Raw genomic sequence first — 19,566 nt, forward strand, 5'->3', positions numbered from 1 at the left:
CCCGTCGCGAACAAAACAACTGAGCGTGCCTGGACCCACCATGTTGACCATCGCACCTCCCGCATCTCGGCACATCACGAGCAGTAACAGACCATGTGGAAGCGACCTGAAGCAATAGCCCGCAACCCGCTCAACTGCCGCTAGAACGGGGAAAGGAAGAAAAACAAAGGCAATTCGCCGAACTCCGCGCGAGCGGGCCTTCAGTCGCGACCATGGCGCGGTACCTGAATCCCCAGAAGGTCAGCCTTCTTGTCCTCGCGAAGCTGTACTGCGAATTCCCTGCTCCGTCCTCGGCCACCATCCCCATCCTCACCTTCCTCACCTCCCAGCTCATCTCGGACAATGCGGCGGGCGGCGGGAGAGCCAAGCACGCTGACGACTGCATCCTTACCCTGGAGCACTTTGAAAAAATCCTGGCCGCCCACCCACACCGCCGCCCGGGCGATGACCTCCTCGAAGGCAGGGATGAGACGCTGTACGACGCGTTCCTGGCCCGGCTGTGGTCCATCGACAGCCTGGACGCGCTGCACGGCTTCTTCGACGCGCTGTCGGAGCTGGTGGGCAAGCCGCCGCGCAACTTCATCTCCACCAACGAGCGGCATCACCCTCCGCCCGTGATCTGCCTCTCGCGCACCTCGCCGCTGGGCACGTTCGTGCGCCGTGCCCAGCTCGAGTTTGCCCGCCTGCAGTTCCACGATGCGAGCAAGTTGTGGCTTGCTTTGGTCAACTACAAGCTGCCGACGAAGGATTGGTGGCAGGAGCGGAGGCGCATGCTGGATGACGCATCACCACAAGAAGCTTCGAATGCGTGGTTTGATGAGAACTTGGTCGGTCTGGGGTTGGAGAAGGACGATGCGTTGTTCAGAGTGGCGTATGGGCAGTTGGATGAGATGAGTAAAGAGGAGGGGCTGGCCAGTATGGATGAGATCGAGAAACTGTTGGCGTTCCAGATCGATCGCTTGCAGAGTAAGGGAAAATTCCCCAGCGCGGAAGCCATCAGCTATTAACTCGAGTATAGAGTACGGCAACCGTGTGCCGGATGACATGAGAGAGCGTCTGCGCAAGATGCTAGGACCAACGGCTGCAGCACCCAGTCTTGCGCATTTCGTCAAGTTAGCACCAATCTGTACTGAGCTGCAGAGGCATGCAGAGAATGGCTGACCGGTTGTAGGTTTTTCGATGCGTGGAGAGCGGGCGATTATACGTCCTCTTTCGACAACCTGCATCGCTACTTCGATTACACAATGCAGACAAGGGACAAGACATATTACCAATATGCTCTGCTTCACATGGCTATCCTACAAGCAGACTTCGGCTGCTTCAGCGAGGCCATTGCCGCCATGAACGAGACTATTGCAACCGCCCGCGAGAACCAGGACATGAACTGCCTCAACTTCAGCTTGAGCTGGCTGAACCACCTCGTCAAGGCTTATCCGAAACAGATTAGAGCATCTGGCTACGGCGGTATGTTGGGATCTGAGCGGGACGGTCTGGCATTCTTGAAGTCGAAGGCAAAAGAAACCAAAATGTGGAGTTTGCTGAGCTCGACACTCTTGAGTGAAGCCAAAATGCTACTTTCCAACGTACGTTGAACTACGTTAACATTGGTAATACCTCGTCTGACCCAAGAGCAGGGCTCGAGCGTACCCCGTGCGTTCGAGCATATCTATCAAAGCGCGCACCTTAACGTGGTGCACAATATCAGAAGCAATATCAGTTCCCAGATGTTGATGCAAGCATCATTATACGGCAGACTAGGTTGGGTTTCGAGCTATTTTCGACCAATGCCTACTGACTGAATTTTCAGGCGCCACGGACCTTTCAGATGCTGTCTGCGACATCCTCCATCTCTGCTACGGCAACGTATGTCCCATCGAAGACATTCTCCGTTCCACTTGCCACAGCGCATACATAGTAAGCCTTGCAACACCTTTCTTGCCCCGCCTGGCTGCCTAACGTTTGATTCAGAGATCTCAAGCCGGAGATTATGCAGGAGCATTCGAGATTCTTGATTCCATCAACCAGGCAGACCACCGCACCCTCAAATTCCATCAATACATAAGCAATTATGCGGCCCTACTAAAGGCAAAGCGAGCATTAAGAAGGTAGGCGCCTCTGAGAAGTCCATCCAACGAGCAGTTGCTTTTGGAAAACCACAACGCTATAACGGAAGTCGGTGTTTGGAGGCTTGAGGCTCCCTTCAAAACCACTGACAGTATCAACTGCGTCGTCCACCTCAACATCTCAGCTGACGTCTTTTGTTTTACTGTAGATCAGACTTCACAGCCGCAACGCATCTCCTCGATGCCCTGCGGGCCTTCCGCCCCACGGATCCAGAGGTTCTGTACCAGCTCGCCGCCCTCGAGGTGGATGCGCTCACACGCCGTGGCGACTTCGCTGCCGCCTTCGTGCGCGTCGACGAGCTGGCTGCCGACCTGAAGGCCGAGGACGCCGACGTCTACCAACGTGTGCACTTGCTAACACTCAAGGCCGCGCTCTTCGCCAAAGCCGGCATACCCGAAAAGGGCTTCAGCATAGCAATGCGAGCTTCTAGCGCAGCGCACCGCGCGAGGCTGTGGCCGGCGCTGTGGGAGGCACTAGCGGCGGTGCAGGCAATCTTGGTGGAGCTTGGCGAGTTCCGTGCCGCGAGACGGCTGGGTGATGCCGTCGCACCGCTGGCGCTTGAGGCAGGAGACGAGACGCTATGTGCGAAGCTTTACCTCGCGCTGGCGGATGCGTGCGTTGGGATCGCAGGCGAGGAGCAGCACCAGCACCAGCACCAGCAACAACAACAACAGCGCGAGACCGCTCCTTCCTCTACCGCCATCGCCGCTGCCGCATCATCCGCTCCAACAGATGGGAACAGTTCAAACACTTTTTCGTCAGCCGCAGACAATGGCAGCGCGGCGGCGCACCAAAAATCGCTCGCTGAGGCAATGTTGTTCCTCGAGAAAGCCAGGGACTGCTTCCGCTCCATCGAAGATGTGCGCGGTGAATGCGAGACCATCGCCAAACGCGCGCTGCTGGAGAAGCTACGCACGGCGACGGCTTCGAACGATGGAGGAGGGCCCATTCCTGGTGGTGGTGCGTTAGGACACGGCCAGAAGGACGATGCTGCGGCCGTGGAGGAAGCCGTGGCGTACATTGGTCGGTACAAGGCCGTCATGGAAGGCGATGGAGCTTCTGCAGAGACGGTAGGATGATTTTAGAGCTGAGAGGAAATGGCGGGGAGCCGTTGCCCTCGTTTCCCTACTTCCTATATTTGCAAGTGCAAAACATGCATCTCCTCGGTCGGCGCCATCAACTAGCACATTTCAAGAGTCTAGAGATGAAAGACTACGAAATATAGATACCTTAATAAGATCGTGTCACAGCGGGTTGTGCAATTCATGTAGCTCGTGGAGCCCTATATCTGGACGTGTTTGTGCGGGCTTAACACTCGCATCTACGTCCGGATATTTGCTTCAATTGCTCACGTTCTTGATAGGGCTTGAAGACTTAATCGTACTGTAACCTGCTGTAGTGCTCGTGAACATGCCGGTGGACATGCCGACTGAGGATATGAGAAAACAAATGGGATGGTTTGGCATTGGCTGTACAGTCCTGTCTGGTGTGTGTATGTCTCTTTGTGTGCTAGGGAAATAGGAAAAGGAGGGGAACTGGCTTGCAGTTCTGTCCCTACTTCCCTAGTTTGGGAATTAGAAACAGACATTCAGGGCCCACTTGACTTTCACTCTCGTTTGGCTTCTATGTACAAAAAGTTGCAGGGTATGCTCCTTCCCGGTTACGCCAAACGAGAGCAGGCGGCGACGGTTGTAAACATCCTAGATGAGAATATTTACTCGTCCTTCTTGTGGTGGTTGACCTTGTCGTTCCAGAAGAGGGTCTGTAGGGGGGCAATCGTCAGCTTTATCTCCACAGGAAACAAGATAGCCGCTGTCTCGTTCTTCTCCAAGTTACATATCCCCGAGACTCTTGCCTGATCGTGCGCTGAAGGCGGGACCCTGCAGATTCACGTTCTTCATGCCCCAAAACCACGCTCCGAACATTACTTCTTCTCTTCCTCTTCACAACTTGCCACCCTAAACACAACAGCACGCGCAACGATTCGGCGAGCGCGGTAGGTGAGTCAAAACAGATAGTAATAAAGAAAAGCGTGCTCACCTTGTCACCGTCACCCCAGAAGAAGTTCTTGGTGCGGATGTTCTGGTAGGGGTATTCGGGGCGCTCCTCAAGCGGAGGCATGTGAGACTCGTGCTCCCAGTGCTCGCTCCACAGCCTGTAGGCGTTGGCGGCAGAAATGGCGAGAGAAGGAAGGACGACGCTGAAGAAAATAAGGTAAGTGGGTGGCTTAACCAATTCTGAGCATGATTTCGTCCGTGGAGTCTTGTAACTGAGCCGCAGCACCTTCGTCTTGACGTAGATGGGCCGGACCAATGGAAAGTCACCGCAGTGAAGTGGAAAGATAGGCCGAGGGCGATATCACTCACTAGATGGACAGCTTGCGCCAGAGGTCTGTATGTAATAGCGAATTAGCATCCCTTCACTCCCAATCGCGCGCACGGCACAGCATGACCCCTCCTCCATTATCAAAAGTACATCCAGCATCCCCATCCCCTCTTCTCCCCCCGGTTCCAATGGACTGTGCCAACCATCGCAAAGGTAAATTTATTACGCACCGCTGGACTCGGCGGCGTGCTGCTTGACGGCAGCACGCTCGCGGTTGAAGGCGTTCTCAGAAGCACCCTCAAAGCCGCCCTGGGCAGAGGAGTAGGTGCGGCGGGTGACGGGGGCGCGGAGGGCCTGGGTGGAGCGGCGGAGGATGGCGCGGGACAGCATTGTCGCGGTTTCGATCGGCGACGGTTGGAGTGGAGATGGGTGGGTTGCCGGAGGCGTGGGGTTGGATGGTGGTGGTTGCGGTTACCTAGGTACGAAGCTGCAGGTGCGGCTTCTCGGCGCTCCGTCACACCACTTTCCCGTTCGCCCCGGCCGTTCCCGCCGCAAGGAGCTTGGCGCGCTGGGACCTCTCCGCCCCCTCAAGCGCGCCCTCCGCTCGCTCGTCTTCCGCCTCTGACGCCATCGCTTTTGCCCGCGACGCGACTGGTCAGAGCTACATCCTGGTCACCGCGGCCTGCGATCTGGGGCCGATCCAGACGACGCGTCTACCCTGCTCAACTCAAGTTTTACAGGCGACACCCGCTCGAAGCCGGCAGCAGCAGCAGTGCAATCGCCGCTCGCTCCGGTCATGAACTCGCGTCACCATCTTGCCCGCCGCTCCGCGCATATTCGCCAGCCGTCTGGCTAGCTAGCCGCCACCATCAATCGCTCTGCGTCGCCGTACCTTCCCCTGCCAGCTCTCTGCAAAATTCAGTAAGCCGCCGCGTATTTCGCAGCCTGCAGCCGTATACACACAAATGCCGCCACTCAGGATCACGACCTGGAATGTTAATGGCATCCGGAATCCTTTCGGCTACCAGCCATGGCGCGACAAGCGTACTTTCGACGCCATGTTCGACTTGCTCGAGGCGGACATTGTGATTATGCAGGAGCTGAAAATCCAGCGAAAGGACTTGCGCGACGACATGGTACTGGTCCCCGGGTGGGACTGCTTCTTCAGTCTGCCGAAGCACAAAAAAGGTTTGTAATGGATCGGGTTCGAGACGAAATGGGGCTGCTCAATGTGCGCAACCTGCTCAGAATAGTAGACGCTGACTGGTAATAAGGCTACTCGGGGGTCGCAATATACACCCGCACCTCCCGCTGCGCTCCCACCCGCGCTGAGGAAGGCGTTCTCGGCGTTCTCTGTCCGCCGGGATCCTCGACTGCATACCGCGACCTTTCACCCGACCTACACATCGGCGGGTACCCTACAGAACAGCAGATAGACATGGCTGGTGGCGTCGATCCTGCGGCACTGGATGCCGAGGGCCGCTGCGTAGTTCTCGAGTTCCCGGCGTTCGTCTTGTTCGGTGTGTACAGCCCGGCGAATAGCAACGGCTTGCGCGACGACTTCCGATACGCCTTTTTCAGCGCCCTCGACACCCGCATACGGAACCTCACACGCGAGGGCAAGCGCGTCGTTCTGTGCGGCGACTTGAACGTATCGCGTTCGGAGATTGACACCGCACAGGCAGAGGAGAACATGCGCAAGGAGGGCATCTCCCATGCAGAGTACGTGTCGACGGGCAACCGACGCATCTTCAACCAAATGCTTGAGAGTGGCGACGTCGTGCAGCCGCGGGATGAGGGGAGGGAGACGCCGGTGCTTTGGGATACGTGCCGCGAGTTCCACCCGACGAGGAGAGGCATGTATACCCATTGGGAGCAGAAAATCAATGCTAGGCCTGGAAATTTTGGGTCGAGGATTGATTTTGTGCTTTGCAGCATCTCGATGAAGGAGTGGGTACAGAGCGCAGACATTCAGGAAGGACTAATGGTAAGTCCTCGTTGTCTGAGATGGATCTTGTCTGACTGGGAGTCTAGGGCTCAGATCATTGTCCTGTATATGCTCTTCTCAAGGAAAGGGTCGCGTTGGATGGTGAAGAAGTCACCTTGAGCGATCTCATGAATCCACCTGGGAGATTCAGGGACGGCAAGCGGTTGCGCGACTGGACACTGAAAGACTCGCCCGCCTTCTCTGGGAGGCTACTGCCGGAGTTTGACAAGAGGAGAAGTATCAAAGATATGTTTTCACGTAAGGCGACAACCAGCAAGCCCTCGGCCAATGGTAGCGCGAACACAGAAGGCTTGGCCGCCGTCGTTAACAGCTCGTCCCCGTCCTCGTTGGGGCCGAAGTCTCAGGAAAGAGCAGAAGAGAATAGCCAAGCTGAGCCAGAAGCATCGCAGAAAAGCCACGTCTCAACGGTAACACAACTCAATGGAAGCAATCGCATTCATTCAACGACCAGTACAGAAAAGAAGCGCCCTGTCCCAGCACTTCCGACCGCGAAGTCAAACAAAAAGAAGAAATTATCTGCCCCGGCACCGACGCAAAGCAACTCAGTGAAAGGCCAGCAGTCTCTGAAAGGCTTCTTCAAACCAGCACCATCGCTGCCCCACAACGATAGCAATGATTTGTCGAAGACCACTGAGAGCCCGTCCGCCTTAGGCGTACCGCCAACCCACAATTCCATCTCTGATCAGGCTTCTATCGGGGATTCGCCAGAGCGAGGACATAGTGCTATCGAATCTACATCAGCGGCCGGGCCTGAAGCGGTGAGCAGAGCGGAACGAGGCGAATACGGTCCACGCGCATCACCAACCCGGTCAACATCTGAGCATTCATCTGAGCATTCGCCCAGCAAGCAGCCGCCGCCCATCAATTCTTCTTCCCTCATTCCCGCCGAGCGGGACACGGCAGCCACCACCGGACAGTCATCGTCCACCCCAGCGCCGCCGCCATCGCCTCCCTTCATTGATCCCATCGTGTCCAAGGAGTCGTGGAATAAGCTCTTCACCAAGCCGAACCCGCCGCGGTGCGAGGATCACGACGAGCCGTGCATATCGCTGACGACGAAGAAGCCGGGCGCCAACTGCGGGCGCGCATTCTGGATGTGCCCGCGGCCGATCGGGCCGTCCGGGGCGAAGGAGAAGAACACAGAGTGGAGGTGTCGGACGTTCATTTGGGCGAGTGATTGGAACGGCTGAGCGAGACGAAGACTAGGGGAAAGGGGAAAGGGAAAGACGCGTGGCGAGGACGGCGATCTAACAAGCACGGCGGTATTGATTTGTGTTTGTTGCATGAGGAACACGGCAGGAGTCGAGAAGTCCATGAACTTCGGTGCGTGTTCACTCATGTAGAGTATATTAGGCCCCGCTAGTAGTCAATATCAAGAATAAATAAAGAAGAAGAAACGCTGGCATTCATGAGGGACGTGGGGTGGGGAAGAGGTGACGTCCACGCCAATTTATGCGTTCATTACAACTTCGACATCTAGAACATAGCTCCACGCCCCTTTCTTTTTTTCAACCTCACGTTGGTGTTAAAATTAGACCAAGATGACAGCGGAATGGATTACAGAGAGTAGATGGCGTCATCCACAAATAGGCATTACGCCGACGTTTTTTGGCTATTTAAATCTTCTTTGAGTTGTAGGTCGTGGTTGTAGCCAAAGGAGGAACTACATAAAAGATTGCTACGGGACAGCTCGGTCAGGAAAGAACTGTTGTTGATCCAACAGTCCACGCAACTTTCCGCCTTCAGTTAAGCGTTGTAATGTAATGGTGACACCATGAGTATATCATTTTCCTGTTCAGACCGGATGTTTTTTCCGGCAGGACTGTATCAGAAAGTCTTCGAGGCAGTAGGAATAAACTTGGGGGATTACAAAATGCGAAAGTGCAATCTTCGTGTTCCAATCGACAACAACATTTTCGCACCATCATAATCCAATTCTCGGTGCCGCACTTCCGCGATCTGCGGCTCTAATGGCTCATCTATAGCCATGTATCTCCTCTGTCTCTCATCCATCTATATGCAAGTGCTCTTTCATCGTCTGCTCACGAAACTCTCCTCCCCTACACGCCTAACTCCCACCATCATCGTCCTCTCCACCGTCTCATATCCCCATCCAAACACGCTCCCTTCGTTTCATCCGTCATCCTTCCAACCAGCCACCAACTCCTCCCCGCCACTAACACAAATGGGCGAACGGGAAAGAAGGCCGTCTCCCTCTACTCAAACAAACTTCCCCCCCTTACCGGGCTCCTCCTCAACAACAACGCCACCGGCCACGGTGCCATACCCTTCGGCACCAGCAGCAGTGACACCGAGACTCTCGCTAGCATTCTCCGGCGCAACAGGCAGAGGCCGATCCAGGGCCGTAAACCTCTCCCCCTTGACCCGCGCACGCAGCCACAAAGCTCCGATACGGACGCACCAGCAAGCCGCAGCCCACAACAGGCCCCCGACGGGCGCGGCGACGAAGGCGCCAAAGGCGCTCCAATCGCCGCCGTACAGGCCGTTCTCGAGGAGGATGAGATTGGCGGCGGCGAGGGTGTCGCCGTCGTAGTAGACGCAGCCGAAGAGGAAGACGGAGAAGATGCCGCCGAGGCCGCCGACGACGACCTCGGCGCCGGACCACCACCACGCGCGGTCGACGAGGCCGACGACGAGGACGGGCACGAGCGAGGCGGAGACGAGGTCGGAGATGAGGTAGACCTGCAGCACCGACGGCGAGCGCAGGGCGACGACGACGACGGGCACCATGGCCAGCACGACGAGGGCGCGGATCCACCACAGCGGCAGCCGGTTGCGGAACAGGTCGTTGCTGCCCGTCGACACCATGGCCGACTGGAACGAGTCGAAGGCGGCCGTCGACAGCGCGACGACCATGACGAGCACGATGCCGACGACCCAGGCGGGCAGCGTCGAGAGCAGGCTGAAGAAGGCGATGGACCCCTCCTGCGGCGGGTCGCCCGGCCACACGCCCGACCACGCCGCCAGCAGCCCGCCGCAGCCCACGAGCGTGAGCACGACGGTGACGACGACGGCGGCGATGGTCACGGCGATGCGCAGGTCGCGGTCGCTCCGCGACGCGAAGGTGCGCAGCCAGAAGCCCGACAGGAAGAAGTCGTTGGTTAGGATGGCCACGGGCAGGATGTAGATGAGCTGCCAGCCCAGCAGGTTGGAGTCGAGGTAGCCCGACGAGTCGATCAGCGAGCGGTCGATGTTGGTCTCGACGCCGACGGTGATGACGCCGATGATGATCAGCCCGAGCACCATGGCGCCCTGGATGTTGTCCGTAACGAAGGACACCTTGAAACCGCCGAGGGCTAGTGGATGCTGGTTAGCTTTTGCCTGAGCTTTGCGAGAGGTGTTGATCACGTACAGGTGTAGATCGTGGTAACAACGCATTGAACAACCGTTGCAGGAAGACCGTCCAGACCGGTCAGAACGTTGACGATCTGTTGAAGCGCTGACAGCTCCGCAACCATGTACAGGAAGAGTGTGATGAGTCTACGCAGGCCCGTCAGATCATGGTCTTTCCAGCAGAAGAACCGTCGTGAAAGCAAAACTCACGTCATGACACTAAGATACAGAGCCGCTACGACGCCATACCGTTGCCTCGTCCACTCGGTCAGGACGAAGCCTTCTGGGCATTTGCGTCTGATGATTGGACCCAGATAGCCGAAGATCAGAAGCGGAAGGCCGGAGGAGAGCGCGTACACCACGAGACCTTGCACGCCGGCGATGGTTGCGATCTCGGGATACGTGAATAAGATTCCAGAACCGAGAGCTGTTCGAGCGCGAAACAGAAGTGCCTAGGTCAGCTGAGTGCACGACAGAAAGGGGAGAGGCTTGGGAAAGGGTTAATCAGCGGCAGCACATTCCTCACGCAAGTATTATCTTGATCGAGTTTAAACGGTACTTCTCAGCTTCATCATTACCGGAGTCCGCGACATCCTCTTTGCCAAGCTAGCTAGTTGGCTTAGCCGCGGGGAAAGCAAAGGGTGGATGCCGCGGAAGCTCTCAGTTCGATTCAGCGCCCGTAGTGAAGCCGCACAGGGGATGACCCAGCTGGGTCGTCTCCACATCGTCACTGTCTTACCATGGATGTAGACATAGCATGCGTTCTCGAGAACATCAAATAGCCAGCTTGCTTGCGAAACGGCATTCTCCGGCCGAGAAAGATTCGTCTCAACGTAAGAGAAATGCCGCAAAAGCACAAACCAAGCCGAGGGATCCAGCCCTTGATCAGTCACAGACATCATGTCGTCCAGTGAAGATGTGGAGAGAACAACGCCAGCGGGGATGACCACTGCGAAGAATCGATCTGTAATACGAACCTGGCGAGAATCTGTCCTTGTCGGACAATTGGAAGAATATCTTGCGCGTTGGCAGTCTTCGCCGGCAGGAGGCGAAACCCCTGCTGGCGAGGTGCTGTCCCGGAGGAATGATGCGGTTTGATCATTGCTGGAGGAGCGTTGCTGCCGCTAATCGGAGTGGATGCTGAAGAATCGGACCGCAGAAATGCATCTGCTCGCCGTCGGTGCATCACTCACCCGAAGCTATAAAGTTCAGGGCGAGCGGTATCGCTGCACGTTGGAAGAGTCAGTAAATTGCAGCCGCAGTAGTAGAAATGAGAGAAGAAAAACAGGGTTTTGCTGCTGGAGCCAGGAAATGAGTTCGAAGAAAAAGAGAGAGAAAAAAAAAAACTGGGCCTGTTGTTCTGACCCTTCTGAGTCCTGTTGCTGGACAGGTAGTCCGATTTGGACTGATGGCGGAGCTTCCATGCCACGAAGACACCGCAGAGCCTGCGAAAGTAGCAAGAGTCAGCTCGCCCAACGCCGCAAGCACGGCGAGAGGGCTTACAGGAAAGCGCCGTAGGTAAGATAGATGATGGCGTTGGACGCCTGAAACGACGGGACACCCATATCGACAGAGCGTTGGGTATTGGTGTAGAAACGCGCTTTAACGTGCAGGGGGGGAAGTAGAACGAGAATAAGAAGTAGTGTTCGAGGGAGCAGCTCTCGGTGAGATTTTATTTGGGCGGTCGTGCATAGGCAGCCCACACCCGATCTCGCGCCACCCGAGCGCCGTCCCTAGCCCGATTGCGGCAGGTAGTCCGACCGCGTGGTCTCACGCGTCATGTGCGTGATATTGTGTCTTGGATGCGCTTGTGGCTCCTTCGCCACTTTAGCATCTTTTTCCTTCTGGCTTTCATGACTTTTTGTGCTCCACATCCACTGATCGCAATTTCCATCCACAGTCGTCTCCTCTGTCGGCGCGATCCACCGGCACGTCCACCCGTACTTTCAACACCACGTTCCAATCAGCCCAAATACTTGCTTCAACTGGAAACACACGACGAGGAGTTCTAGAACTTTTGACTTCTTTTTGTATTTGATGCATTTTCCCGAAATCAAAAAAAGAACAAATTTCATCAGCAAAGAAGAAAGCAAATACTTTTCAACCATGATCGCCGTTCGCCTGAACCGACTCCAGGGTATCTCCCGACTGTTTGTACCTCTTGAGTACATCGAATATCAGCAATAGTGAGAGCAAGAACTGGACCACTAATCCAGTCACGACAGAAAAGAAGACAGAAAAGGAAACAGGAACGCAGACAGAAAAGCAGACAGAAAGGCAGACAAGACCACCTCAAGCGGTGGATTCGTCAATGCAGTATAGTGAAGCTGTTTACAGCCTCGTGGGGAAGCGTGAGCACACGGGGTAGGTGCCGTTGACAACCGGGTAGCCCACAAAACCCGTTGAAGGGATTGCGCGGTTAGCGACATGTCCACCGTTAGGGTACATGCCATAGATCTGGCTGTTCACCACGGCGTGCTGAGCTACGTGCTGAGCGGATTGCTGGCCCGCAATATGTCCCACCGGGAATTGGCTAGTTCCATTGACAAACGCACCGTGAGGACCGTGGAGGCCGTAGGGACCATGAGGACCATGAGGACCGGGAGGAGCCATACCGCCTGACGGGCGAGGGTAGCTGCAAGTACCAAGGTAGGTACCGAAAGCGCAATCATCGTAGTCCCTGAATCCAGAAATGGGGCCGCGTCCAAAGTTACGAGCAAGATCCTTGAAGGCCCACTGGATGCGAACGCGCTCGCCATTGGAGAGGCGGAGCCTACGGTACGTGCACAAAGCCGCGTCAAAGGCGCTCTGGTCATCAGCGAAATTGATGACGGCGTAGCTAGCCTCGCCTGTACCCGGAGCTACGGTCCGGATCCTGATATCCACGTGGGAAATCACCCGGCGGGGGTTGGAGAAGATCCGCAGCACCTCAGACTTGCTGACGCTTGACGGAAGCCCACCAACCCACAGAGCATTCCGCATATGGACGTTGGCATCGAAGCGGGGAATGTTCGCCGTACGATTCGGCTCTGAGAGGATGCTATCCCTGGCGAAGGTGGGCAGGGGGTTCCTTTCCGGCGCCCGAAAGTTCTCCACATCGTAGACACGGTGGTCGCGATAGTACTGCGGCGATTTAGCTGCAAGTCAACAGGCTGTGAATGGTGTGGACCGACCGTGATCGCATCCACCGAGTCCTGGTAGAAAGCGAAGCGGCAGCCGAAGCCGGGAGGTAGTGCAAACCTCTCCCTCTCAAGCTCCGAGATCGCCCAGACCTTATCAACCTCGCCGACCTTCTGAAGAAGCTGCAAGACTTCAGCCCTAGACGGCGTCCTTCCATCGCGGCGGGAGACGAAGACGGAACGAGGAGCCCTCGCTTTCTCAATCCGGCAGGGACGCTCAAGGATCGAAGCTCCAGTGGCACATTCCATCGCTATGTTGGCGTTGTTCTTGCCGTGGTACTGAACAAACGCAATCGGAATCTCTCCGTTACGCTTTACCTTGATGTAGCAGGTGCCATACCGGCGGAACTCTTCGACCAAGGCGGCATGGATCTCTCTGTCCGGCTTATCCTTACGGAGGCTGCAAAGTAAATGAGTTAGATACCGCATTATTTCCACGGGTAGTTGAATACAAGGTTCAGAGGCGAGGAATGGGAATACTCACCTTGCCACGAACAGGCAGGCCTCGGGAGTCAGCTTAGCTTGAGCATTGCCAGCATCGATTTTCTCGGAACGGCCAGCACGGACATACGCCTCAAAGGCAGCGGACTCCTCCTCACGAGAGGATGATCCCGGACGGGAGGATGTGCTGGAGACGGTCTCCTCAGGGTGTACCGGCATGAAAGGGTCTGTTTCAGGTTAGGCTGTAATGAGATGAGATGTTAAGAACTTACCCTCGCGTGGCTGCGGAAGCTGGTTTTCGACCATGGCATAGAGGCCGACCGGGTCAGAGCGACTTGGAATCAGGTGAGGGCGCTGAAGGGCTTGTCTGCGGCGGCTCAAGGCGCTCCCTTCGAAGAGCGCCTTTCTGTCCGGCTTGACCACCGTCGGGCAAGGAGCCGGCGTCTCATCCGAGTCCGTCAAGAAGATTTTGGCGTCGTAGAGGTCAGCCACAGAAGCAGGCTTCGACGAGCCCTTCATCTCTCCGATGCTACCATCGCGGCAGCGCTCGTCATGATCAGCATCACCTGAAAATCAACCAAATATTAGCAAACATTCAAGCGAGGGTCAAATTTGAGTGAGAGTGAGGCTCCCAGGTGAGAGGAGGAAAGAACGGAAAAGAGAAAAGGCGCAAAGCACCCGTGGTTCGCGGAGTGAAATCGCGTCGAGTGAGGCAAGTGAAGACGGAAGGTGAAATAGATCAGAGCACTTACCATCGAGCGGTGGTGAGAGGGGCGTGCTCGGAACGGTGACACCGCCGCGACTCTCAACCGGGCTGGAGGGAATCGAAGGAGCACCGGGTGACATGAAGGAAGTCTCATCACCAGAACTGTCAGACGAGACGCGTTGGGGTGTCGAGCGTGCACGGCGGTGCTCACGCGGAGAGGACGGAGGAGGAGTGACCTGAGCCATGACTGGGCGAGAGCGACTTCCCGAGGGTGTGGAACCTGTTAGGTTGGACTGTCAGCTCAGGCTATACAGCAAAAGCTAGGCAGTAGTGGCGCCAGGCGGCGTCAGAAAGAGGCCATCTTTGCGGTGGAGGTTGGCTGTGCGCTGAATTCGAGCGCGCGATGCACAAGGAGGGGGCTTACCAAGGGCTAATGATGCGAGCGAAAGTGCGGTGCAAGGCGCAATTGCTGGTTGCGAAGGTTGTCAGCAGCGCGCAGCGACAGCTTGATGAGTGTATCGCGACAGGAGCAAGAGGCGTTGCGTCCGGTCACGAAGAGAGTGTGGTGTAGAGGAGAAAGGTTGGAGGTTGGAGGGCGGAAGGAGTTTATATACCAGGCTCGGCGGTCCAGTCGAAGGCAGCCAACCTCACTTCAAGATGCTCTTCCAGACTGCCCTCAGGGTTGGAGGCGGAATCGTTCCCACGTGCAGACGCCCACGCTCGCGGTCCGTCTGCGCGGGTCACCCTGATGGCCGGTTAGCTGGAGAAGGCGCGACTTCCCATCTTGTTCTGCACGCCCTAGCGCGACCGCTCGCCGGACGAGGCTGCCTGGCAAGGGCACAGCAGGCGACAAAAACATTTGCGCCTACTCGCATCCGCCTCACATCCATGTAGGTAGTTGAATCCATGATCCGGACGTAGATGCGAGTCTTGACTACGCGTAAATGCGCCCGGATCCTGGATCCAAGTGGCTACCTCGTGAGGACTGTATTAGGGCCGTCGATGTTACAGCGAGCAACCGAATAACCCTTTCGCCGGAGAGCAGGTGACAGAATTCTTGAGCCTTCTGCCTCCACCGAGGACGCGACACTCTTCCTAGGTGGGTAGTTGAATTAACTGCCCGGACGTAGATGTGAGTATTGAATGCAGGCAATCGCGTCCAGATATTGAATTCAAGTGCCCGCGTAAGTCTGGTGCAGTATTTCTGTGAAGCAGTTGGCCAGCCAGGTCGCAGGCTCACGTTAGACCACATTGCGCATACCCAAGGTGGGTTCCATAGTCGTTATGGAGGCGCCGCTCGCCAAAACCTTGATTTCAATTGCGGCATGAATCTGCCACCCTGCTTTGTATACATGTGTCATGCCTTGTAACTCTTCCCTGCGCGCACAACGTTAGCGATTTAACTCTTGCCAGGAAAAGGCTGCGGCTGTGGCTCTTACCCATCCCTGTCCAGTTTTGGGTATTCGTGTCATTCGAGCCCTCCCAACCATGTGCCCCGTCCTACGTCTGCTTACTCTTGCGGCCATTCTTCTCCTTGTCAAAGAATCCTAGGAAGTAAAGGCTCCTGAAGGTGAAAAGCATCACGGTGAAGCCGACGTTCCCCCAGGTTACGGCGTTCCAACCCAGGATGTTGAAGGTTCCCTTGATTCCGAGTCCCCAAGCAGTGATGAGCACGTGGCCAATGTCACCGAGCCACAACGCAGCCAGGTACGCCTTCACGGTAGGGAGATCCAGGCTCGTGTTGAGAATGAACACGCCCAGCATTCCCAGCAAGAGATAGGCGTTTCCAAGCTGGAGAGCCAGGATATGCTCCGTCGAGGTCAGCTCGTGAGCCTCGGCGGCAACTTTGCTGGTGGCCAGCTGGGAGGCTGCAAAGAACCGTGGTGAGAGCAGAGGGCCCAAGAACCCGGCGACCCTGGGCAATCATCAGAGAGATTGAAACGTCAGCAGAGAGGTGCTACGCACAAAGAAATCGGTTCAATGATCGTGAACACGACCCGGGGCACGGTAGGCAGTGAAGAGGCCATTTTGATATTCGTCTTTGACTTGCCCAATTCGGACGGGATGGGGTGTTAGCTGAGTACCCTTGGTCAGCAAGATCCAACAAGAGAAGAGCTCCCTTCCCTGCAAGTGACACTGAGAGGGTTGCACAGGCGCTGGGTGCTGCTTACCAGTTCGCGGATAAGATATAGCAAAGCTTGCAGATGGTTTCGATAGATTGCTTGAGTGGCTGGGTGCGATGTGTCAGTACGTCCATGGCACCGGAGGGCGCCTGCCGCCCCGTTGCTGAACTGCCTCTCGACTTCCTTACATTTCTGCTTTGAGAAGGAGAGTATGGGAAAAGATGACACTACACTCGACTCGGAGAGACCGGGATGGGCAGGGTAGGAGCACGCATACGGGAAGGGCACAGATTACACAAGAAGACGTGAAAGCTGGGATTACGGGAAATCCTTGTCCGGCATGGCATTTACAGAAGACACCAAAAAAAGATGCTAGTGTTGTGGGCGCGCTTGCTCGGATCCAGCATGGCACACCGCCGGGCTCACATCATGTCATGGCTCCGGAAGATCCGCGCGTGTGAGATCGCCGGCATCCTTCGCGCCCTCGCAAGAGACGGGTCCCAGAAGCGTAAAAGAGACAAGTAAGGCGCAACTTACCGTGTACCGGAGAGGGTCTGCAGCAGGGCCGGTAGAGCGTTTTATGTTAAGGGTGCGGTTCTCGTGCGGGCTGGTCTGTTGGAGTCGTACGGACGTGTGTTGGCGGGGCGCCTGGGGGAGCAGGGCAGACGGCAGCAGCAGCCAAGACGAGCGAAGCACAGCGGGCACCCAAGCTGCAACTTTTCGCGTGCGTCAGCGACACCGAAGGGCAGCGGCGCGGCAGGGCCTGCAGCACGCCCGTGGCCATGTGAACACTCACCAGTCCCGTTGACGTGACGCGTGGAAGCTGGGAGAATGCACAAAGACCGACAGCTGGCACGCCTGCCCGTAGGGGATCCCGCGATTCGGCGGCGGCGGCGGGGGCTCTGGCTGGCGTCTTTGCCGGGATGCAGCGCCTATCGTCGTGCCCCTCATCCTCGCTGCCTGAGGGCGACCACCACCACTCCTGCTCTCGCGCCGCTTACCCGCTTGACCTCAATCTCCCCTCCGCCTGCTTCCCACCACCGCCGGCCTCGCGCCCGCACGCATACGCACGATCCTCGCCCGCCACAGCTGCACGCGCACTCGCACCCGACCGACCCACCGCGACGCTCGACCGCCGATCCCAGCCATCACACGAGAGCTCTGACATCGGTGACGCCTCCCGAGCCGCCTGCCTCGCGCCCGCCCACAGCTGCAACACCATCCGCCTGCATAGCCGCAACGTGCGCGAAGCTCGAGCATACGTGAAGGCCCTCCTCGGCACCCGCAGACACGCCTGACGCCCGCGCGCGAACCGTAACAACACACACAGCCTCGGCCCGGCCGCATAAATCCGCCAAGCTGGCTCCCATCGGCACGACCAGATTCCCCAGCGCAATGCAGTCGCTCCCCGACTCTCGTGCTCAAACCTACGAGGAGCTCTACGGTCCGCCGGAGAACTTCCTCGAGATCGAGGTGCGTCCCCGAACGGAACCAAGCAATTCCCACCGCCAGTCTACGAGTGCCCGCCCGAAATCGCCCGGCATACCGCACAACACAACACCTCCCCACCCCCCCATACCCTGGGCCAGCCGCTCCCAAACTCCTTCCAGCCCTCTCAATGACAAGAAACAATCCCAATGACTTTTCCACGCCCCCACTAATCTTTCCCCCCACACGTAGGTCCGCAACCCGCAAACCCACGGCACCGGGCGGGGCATGTACACGACGTACGAGATCAGCATGAAGACCAACATCCCGGCCTTCAAGCTCAAGCAGTCGTCGGTGCGGCGGCGCTACTCGGACTTCGAGGCCTTCCGCGACATCCTCGAGCGCGAGTCAGCCCGCGTCACCATTCCCCCGCTGCCCGGCAAGGTCTTCACCAACCGTTTCTCCGACGACGTCATCGAGCACCGCCGCGAGGGCCTGCAGCGCTTCCTGCAGATCGTCGTCGGCCACCCGCTGCTGCAGACGGGCAGCAAGGTCCTGGCCGCCTTTGTGCAAGGTGAGTTTTGTCGTTTGTTCTCTATACGAATAGCATCCTTGCATTTTGCATTTGGCGTGGGGGGGAAGGTACCAGAGTAGATTTTTTTTTTCTCCCTTTCTTTGGCGGAAAAGCATCCACTGCCGTGTGGCATAAGAAGGATTGGAAAAGAAGAAAGAAAAAAGAGAGGAACGCGATTGCTGACTTCGAGTCCTGTACAGATCCGAACTGGGATCGCAACCAGTGGTGAGGAAAAGGAAAAGAACTAAACGATTCAAAGATGATAAGATGAGATTGTGTAAACAACAGAACCCTGTATACCGGACCGAGGTGGTGCATAACCGCAAAATGCCGGACACTTGGCCCCCCAGCCGGTTTTTGGCGAGTCGGCAGTTGATATGGTTCCTTGCTTCTTGATTGTGTGTTGTGCAATCTACTTACTTGGAGCAAACGAGGGAATGGGAGCGAACAAGGAAGCGAGCTTGCATTAATGCCCCCATGAAAGCTTGATATAGATACCCTTTTGCTACTGTCAATCTACCTTTGAGAGCAATTCCCCAAGGCATTTCTTGTGCTCTGTACGTCAGGGTTCCTGTCTTGGACACCACCGAAAAGAAGAAACAGAATCGATAAAGTGATCACAAGGATCAGCTGTCACTCTGTGTGACATGGGATACGTCTTCCCGGTGATCTCGAACCGGACTTTCTTAATTCTGATTGTCGAGTGTTTTTTTTATTTGTTAGTATTATGCTTTTCATTACAGCGAGCAATCTGTTGTATATAAATGCCTGACTCCGGCGACTCCTCCAGCAATACGCTCATCTGAGTTCCATTTCCGTATCCGAGAGCATTTGACATAAAAACACCGTTTTTTCCGTTAGAATGCCGACCGGAGCAGCGCTGATTGGTGACAAATAACAAGTTAAGAGGATGAAGGAAAAAGGAGACCAAGGAAAATAGAGCAAAACCATTTTAAATGGCCAGATTATTGAGTGCTACCTGAGATGGTGAAAGCCGAGAAAGAGAGGGGAAGGGCTATCAGCGACTGTGAAGCTGATGCAATAACGGAAACGGAAAAAACAAGCTCTGGAAACTAAAATATAGGGCAATGCCTAAAAATTCCAAAGCTAAGGGCACCCTGAGGCAGATGGTCTTATAGAGGTCGTGACGGCGTTTCCTAAAGATATAATGCGAACATCGGAAACGAGCAGTTGCTGAAGCCTGTTTCAGTTGCGCCAAAAACAATCAGGAGTGGATATGATAAACGCGGTGAAGTAAGCAAGCGGATGCCTTGAAGGAGGATTGGCAAAGCAGGGCGGCATCG

The 19,566-nt window shown here is 56.2% G+C and overlaps 7 protein-coding genes across 7 annotated transcripts; 3 read left to right on the forward strand and 4 right to left on the reverse strand.

Annotated features, from left to right (window-relative positions):
• Positions 1 to 212: 212 nt before the first annotated feature.
• apc5 lies at positions 213 to 3,203 on the forward strand (the record flags this gene model as incomplete). The annotated part of the gene is made up of 4 exons (XM_066774548.1): positions 213 to 966; positions 1,019 to 1,112; positions 1,172 to 1,533; positions 2,287 to 3,203. 4 exons carry the CDS (start codon positions 213 to 215, stop codon positions 3,201 to 3,203), a joined length of 2,127 nt encoding a protein of 708 aa, XP_066634667.1.
• A 635-nt stretch (positions 3,204 to 3,838) lies between these two features.
• On the reverse strand, positions 3,839 to 4,839 carry SLS55_003069 (uncharacterized protein; the record flags this gene model as incomplete). The annotated part of the gene is made up of 4 exons (XM_066774549.1): positions 3,839 to 3,886; positions 4,165 to 4,324; positions 4,491 to 4,515; positions 4,680 to 4,839. The coding sequence occupies 4 exons, from the start codon at positions 4,837 to 4,839 to the stop codon at positions 3,839 to 3,841; spliced, it is 393 nt and encodes a 130-aa protein (XP_066634668.1).
• A 575-nt stretch (positions 4,840 to 5,414) lies between these two features.
• Positions 5,415 to 6,868, forward strand: APN2_1 (Class II abasic (AP) endonuclease; the record flags this gene model as incomplete). Its single annotated transcript, XM_066774550.1, has 4 exons — positions 5,415 to 5,637; positions 5,724 to 6,436; positions 6,484 to 6,694; positions 6,768 to 6,868. 4 exons carry the CDS (start codon positions 5,415 to 5,417, stop codon positions 6,866 to 6,868), a joined length of 1,248 nt encoding a protein of 415 aa, XP_066634669.1.
• Positions 6,869 to 8,677: 1,809 nt separating this feature from the next.
• Positions 8,678 to 11,376, reverse strand: SLS55_003071 (uncharacterized protein; the record flags this gene model as incomplete). The annotated part of the gene is made up of 7 exons (XM_066774551.1): positions 8,678 to 9,774; positions 9,831 to 9,958; positions 10,022 to 10,238; positions 10,551 to 10,760; positions 11,005 to 11,037; positions 11,177 to 11,256; positions 11,315 to 11,376. The coding sequence occupies 7 exons, from the start codon at positions 11,374 to 11,376 to the stop codon at positions 8,678 to 8,680; spliced, it is 1,827 nt and encodes a 608-aa protein (XP_066634670.1).
• A 766-nt stretch (positions 11,377 to 12,142) lies between these two features.
• On the reverse strand, positions 12,143 to 14,382 carry SLS55_003072 (uncharacterized protein; the record flags this gene model as incomplete). The annotated part of the gene is made up of 5 exons (XM_066774552.1): positions 12,143 to 12,934; positions 12,985 to 13,390; positions 13,475 to 13,658; positions 13,704 to 13,997; positions 14,184 to 14,382. The coding sequence occupies 5 exons, from the start codon at positions 14,380 to 14,382 to the stop codon at positions 12,143 to 12,145; spliced, it is 1,875 nt and encodes a 624-aa protein (XP_066634671.1).
• A 1,255-nt stretch (positions 14,383 to 15,637) lies between these two features.
• SLS55_003073 (uncharacterized protein) lies at positions 15,638 to 16,164 on the reverse strand (the record flags this gene model as incomplete). The annotated part of the gene is made up of 2 exons (XM_066774553.1): positions 15,638 to 16,052; positions 16,103 to 16,164. 2 exons carry the CDS (start codon positions 16,162 to 16,164, stop codon positions 15,638 to 15,640), a joined length of 477 nt encoding a protein of 158 aa, XP_066634672.1.
• Positions 16,165 to 17,655: 1,491 nt separating this feature from the next.
• SNX3 (Sorting nexin-3) lies at positions 17,656 to 18,491 on the forward strand (the record flags this gene model as incomplete). Its single annotated transcript, XM_066774554.1, has 3 exons — positions 17,656 to 17,733; positions 17,941 to 18,262; positions 18,463 to 18,491. The coding sequence occupies 3 exons, from the start codon at positions 17,656 to 17,658 to the stop codon at positions 18,489 to 18,491; spliced, it is 429 nt and encodes a 142-aa protein (XP_066634673.1).
• Positions 18,492 to 19,566: the final 1,075 nt, after the last annotated feature.

This window comes from Diplodia seriata, assembly GCF_021436955.1.
Source record: "Diplodia seriata strain FDS-637 chromosome Unknown scaffold_3, whole genome shotgun sequence".
NCBI lineage: Eukaryota > Fungi > Ascomycota > Dothideomycetes > Botryosphaeriales > Botryosphaeriaceae > Diplodia > Diplodia seriata.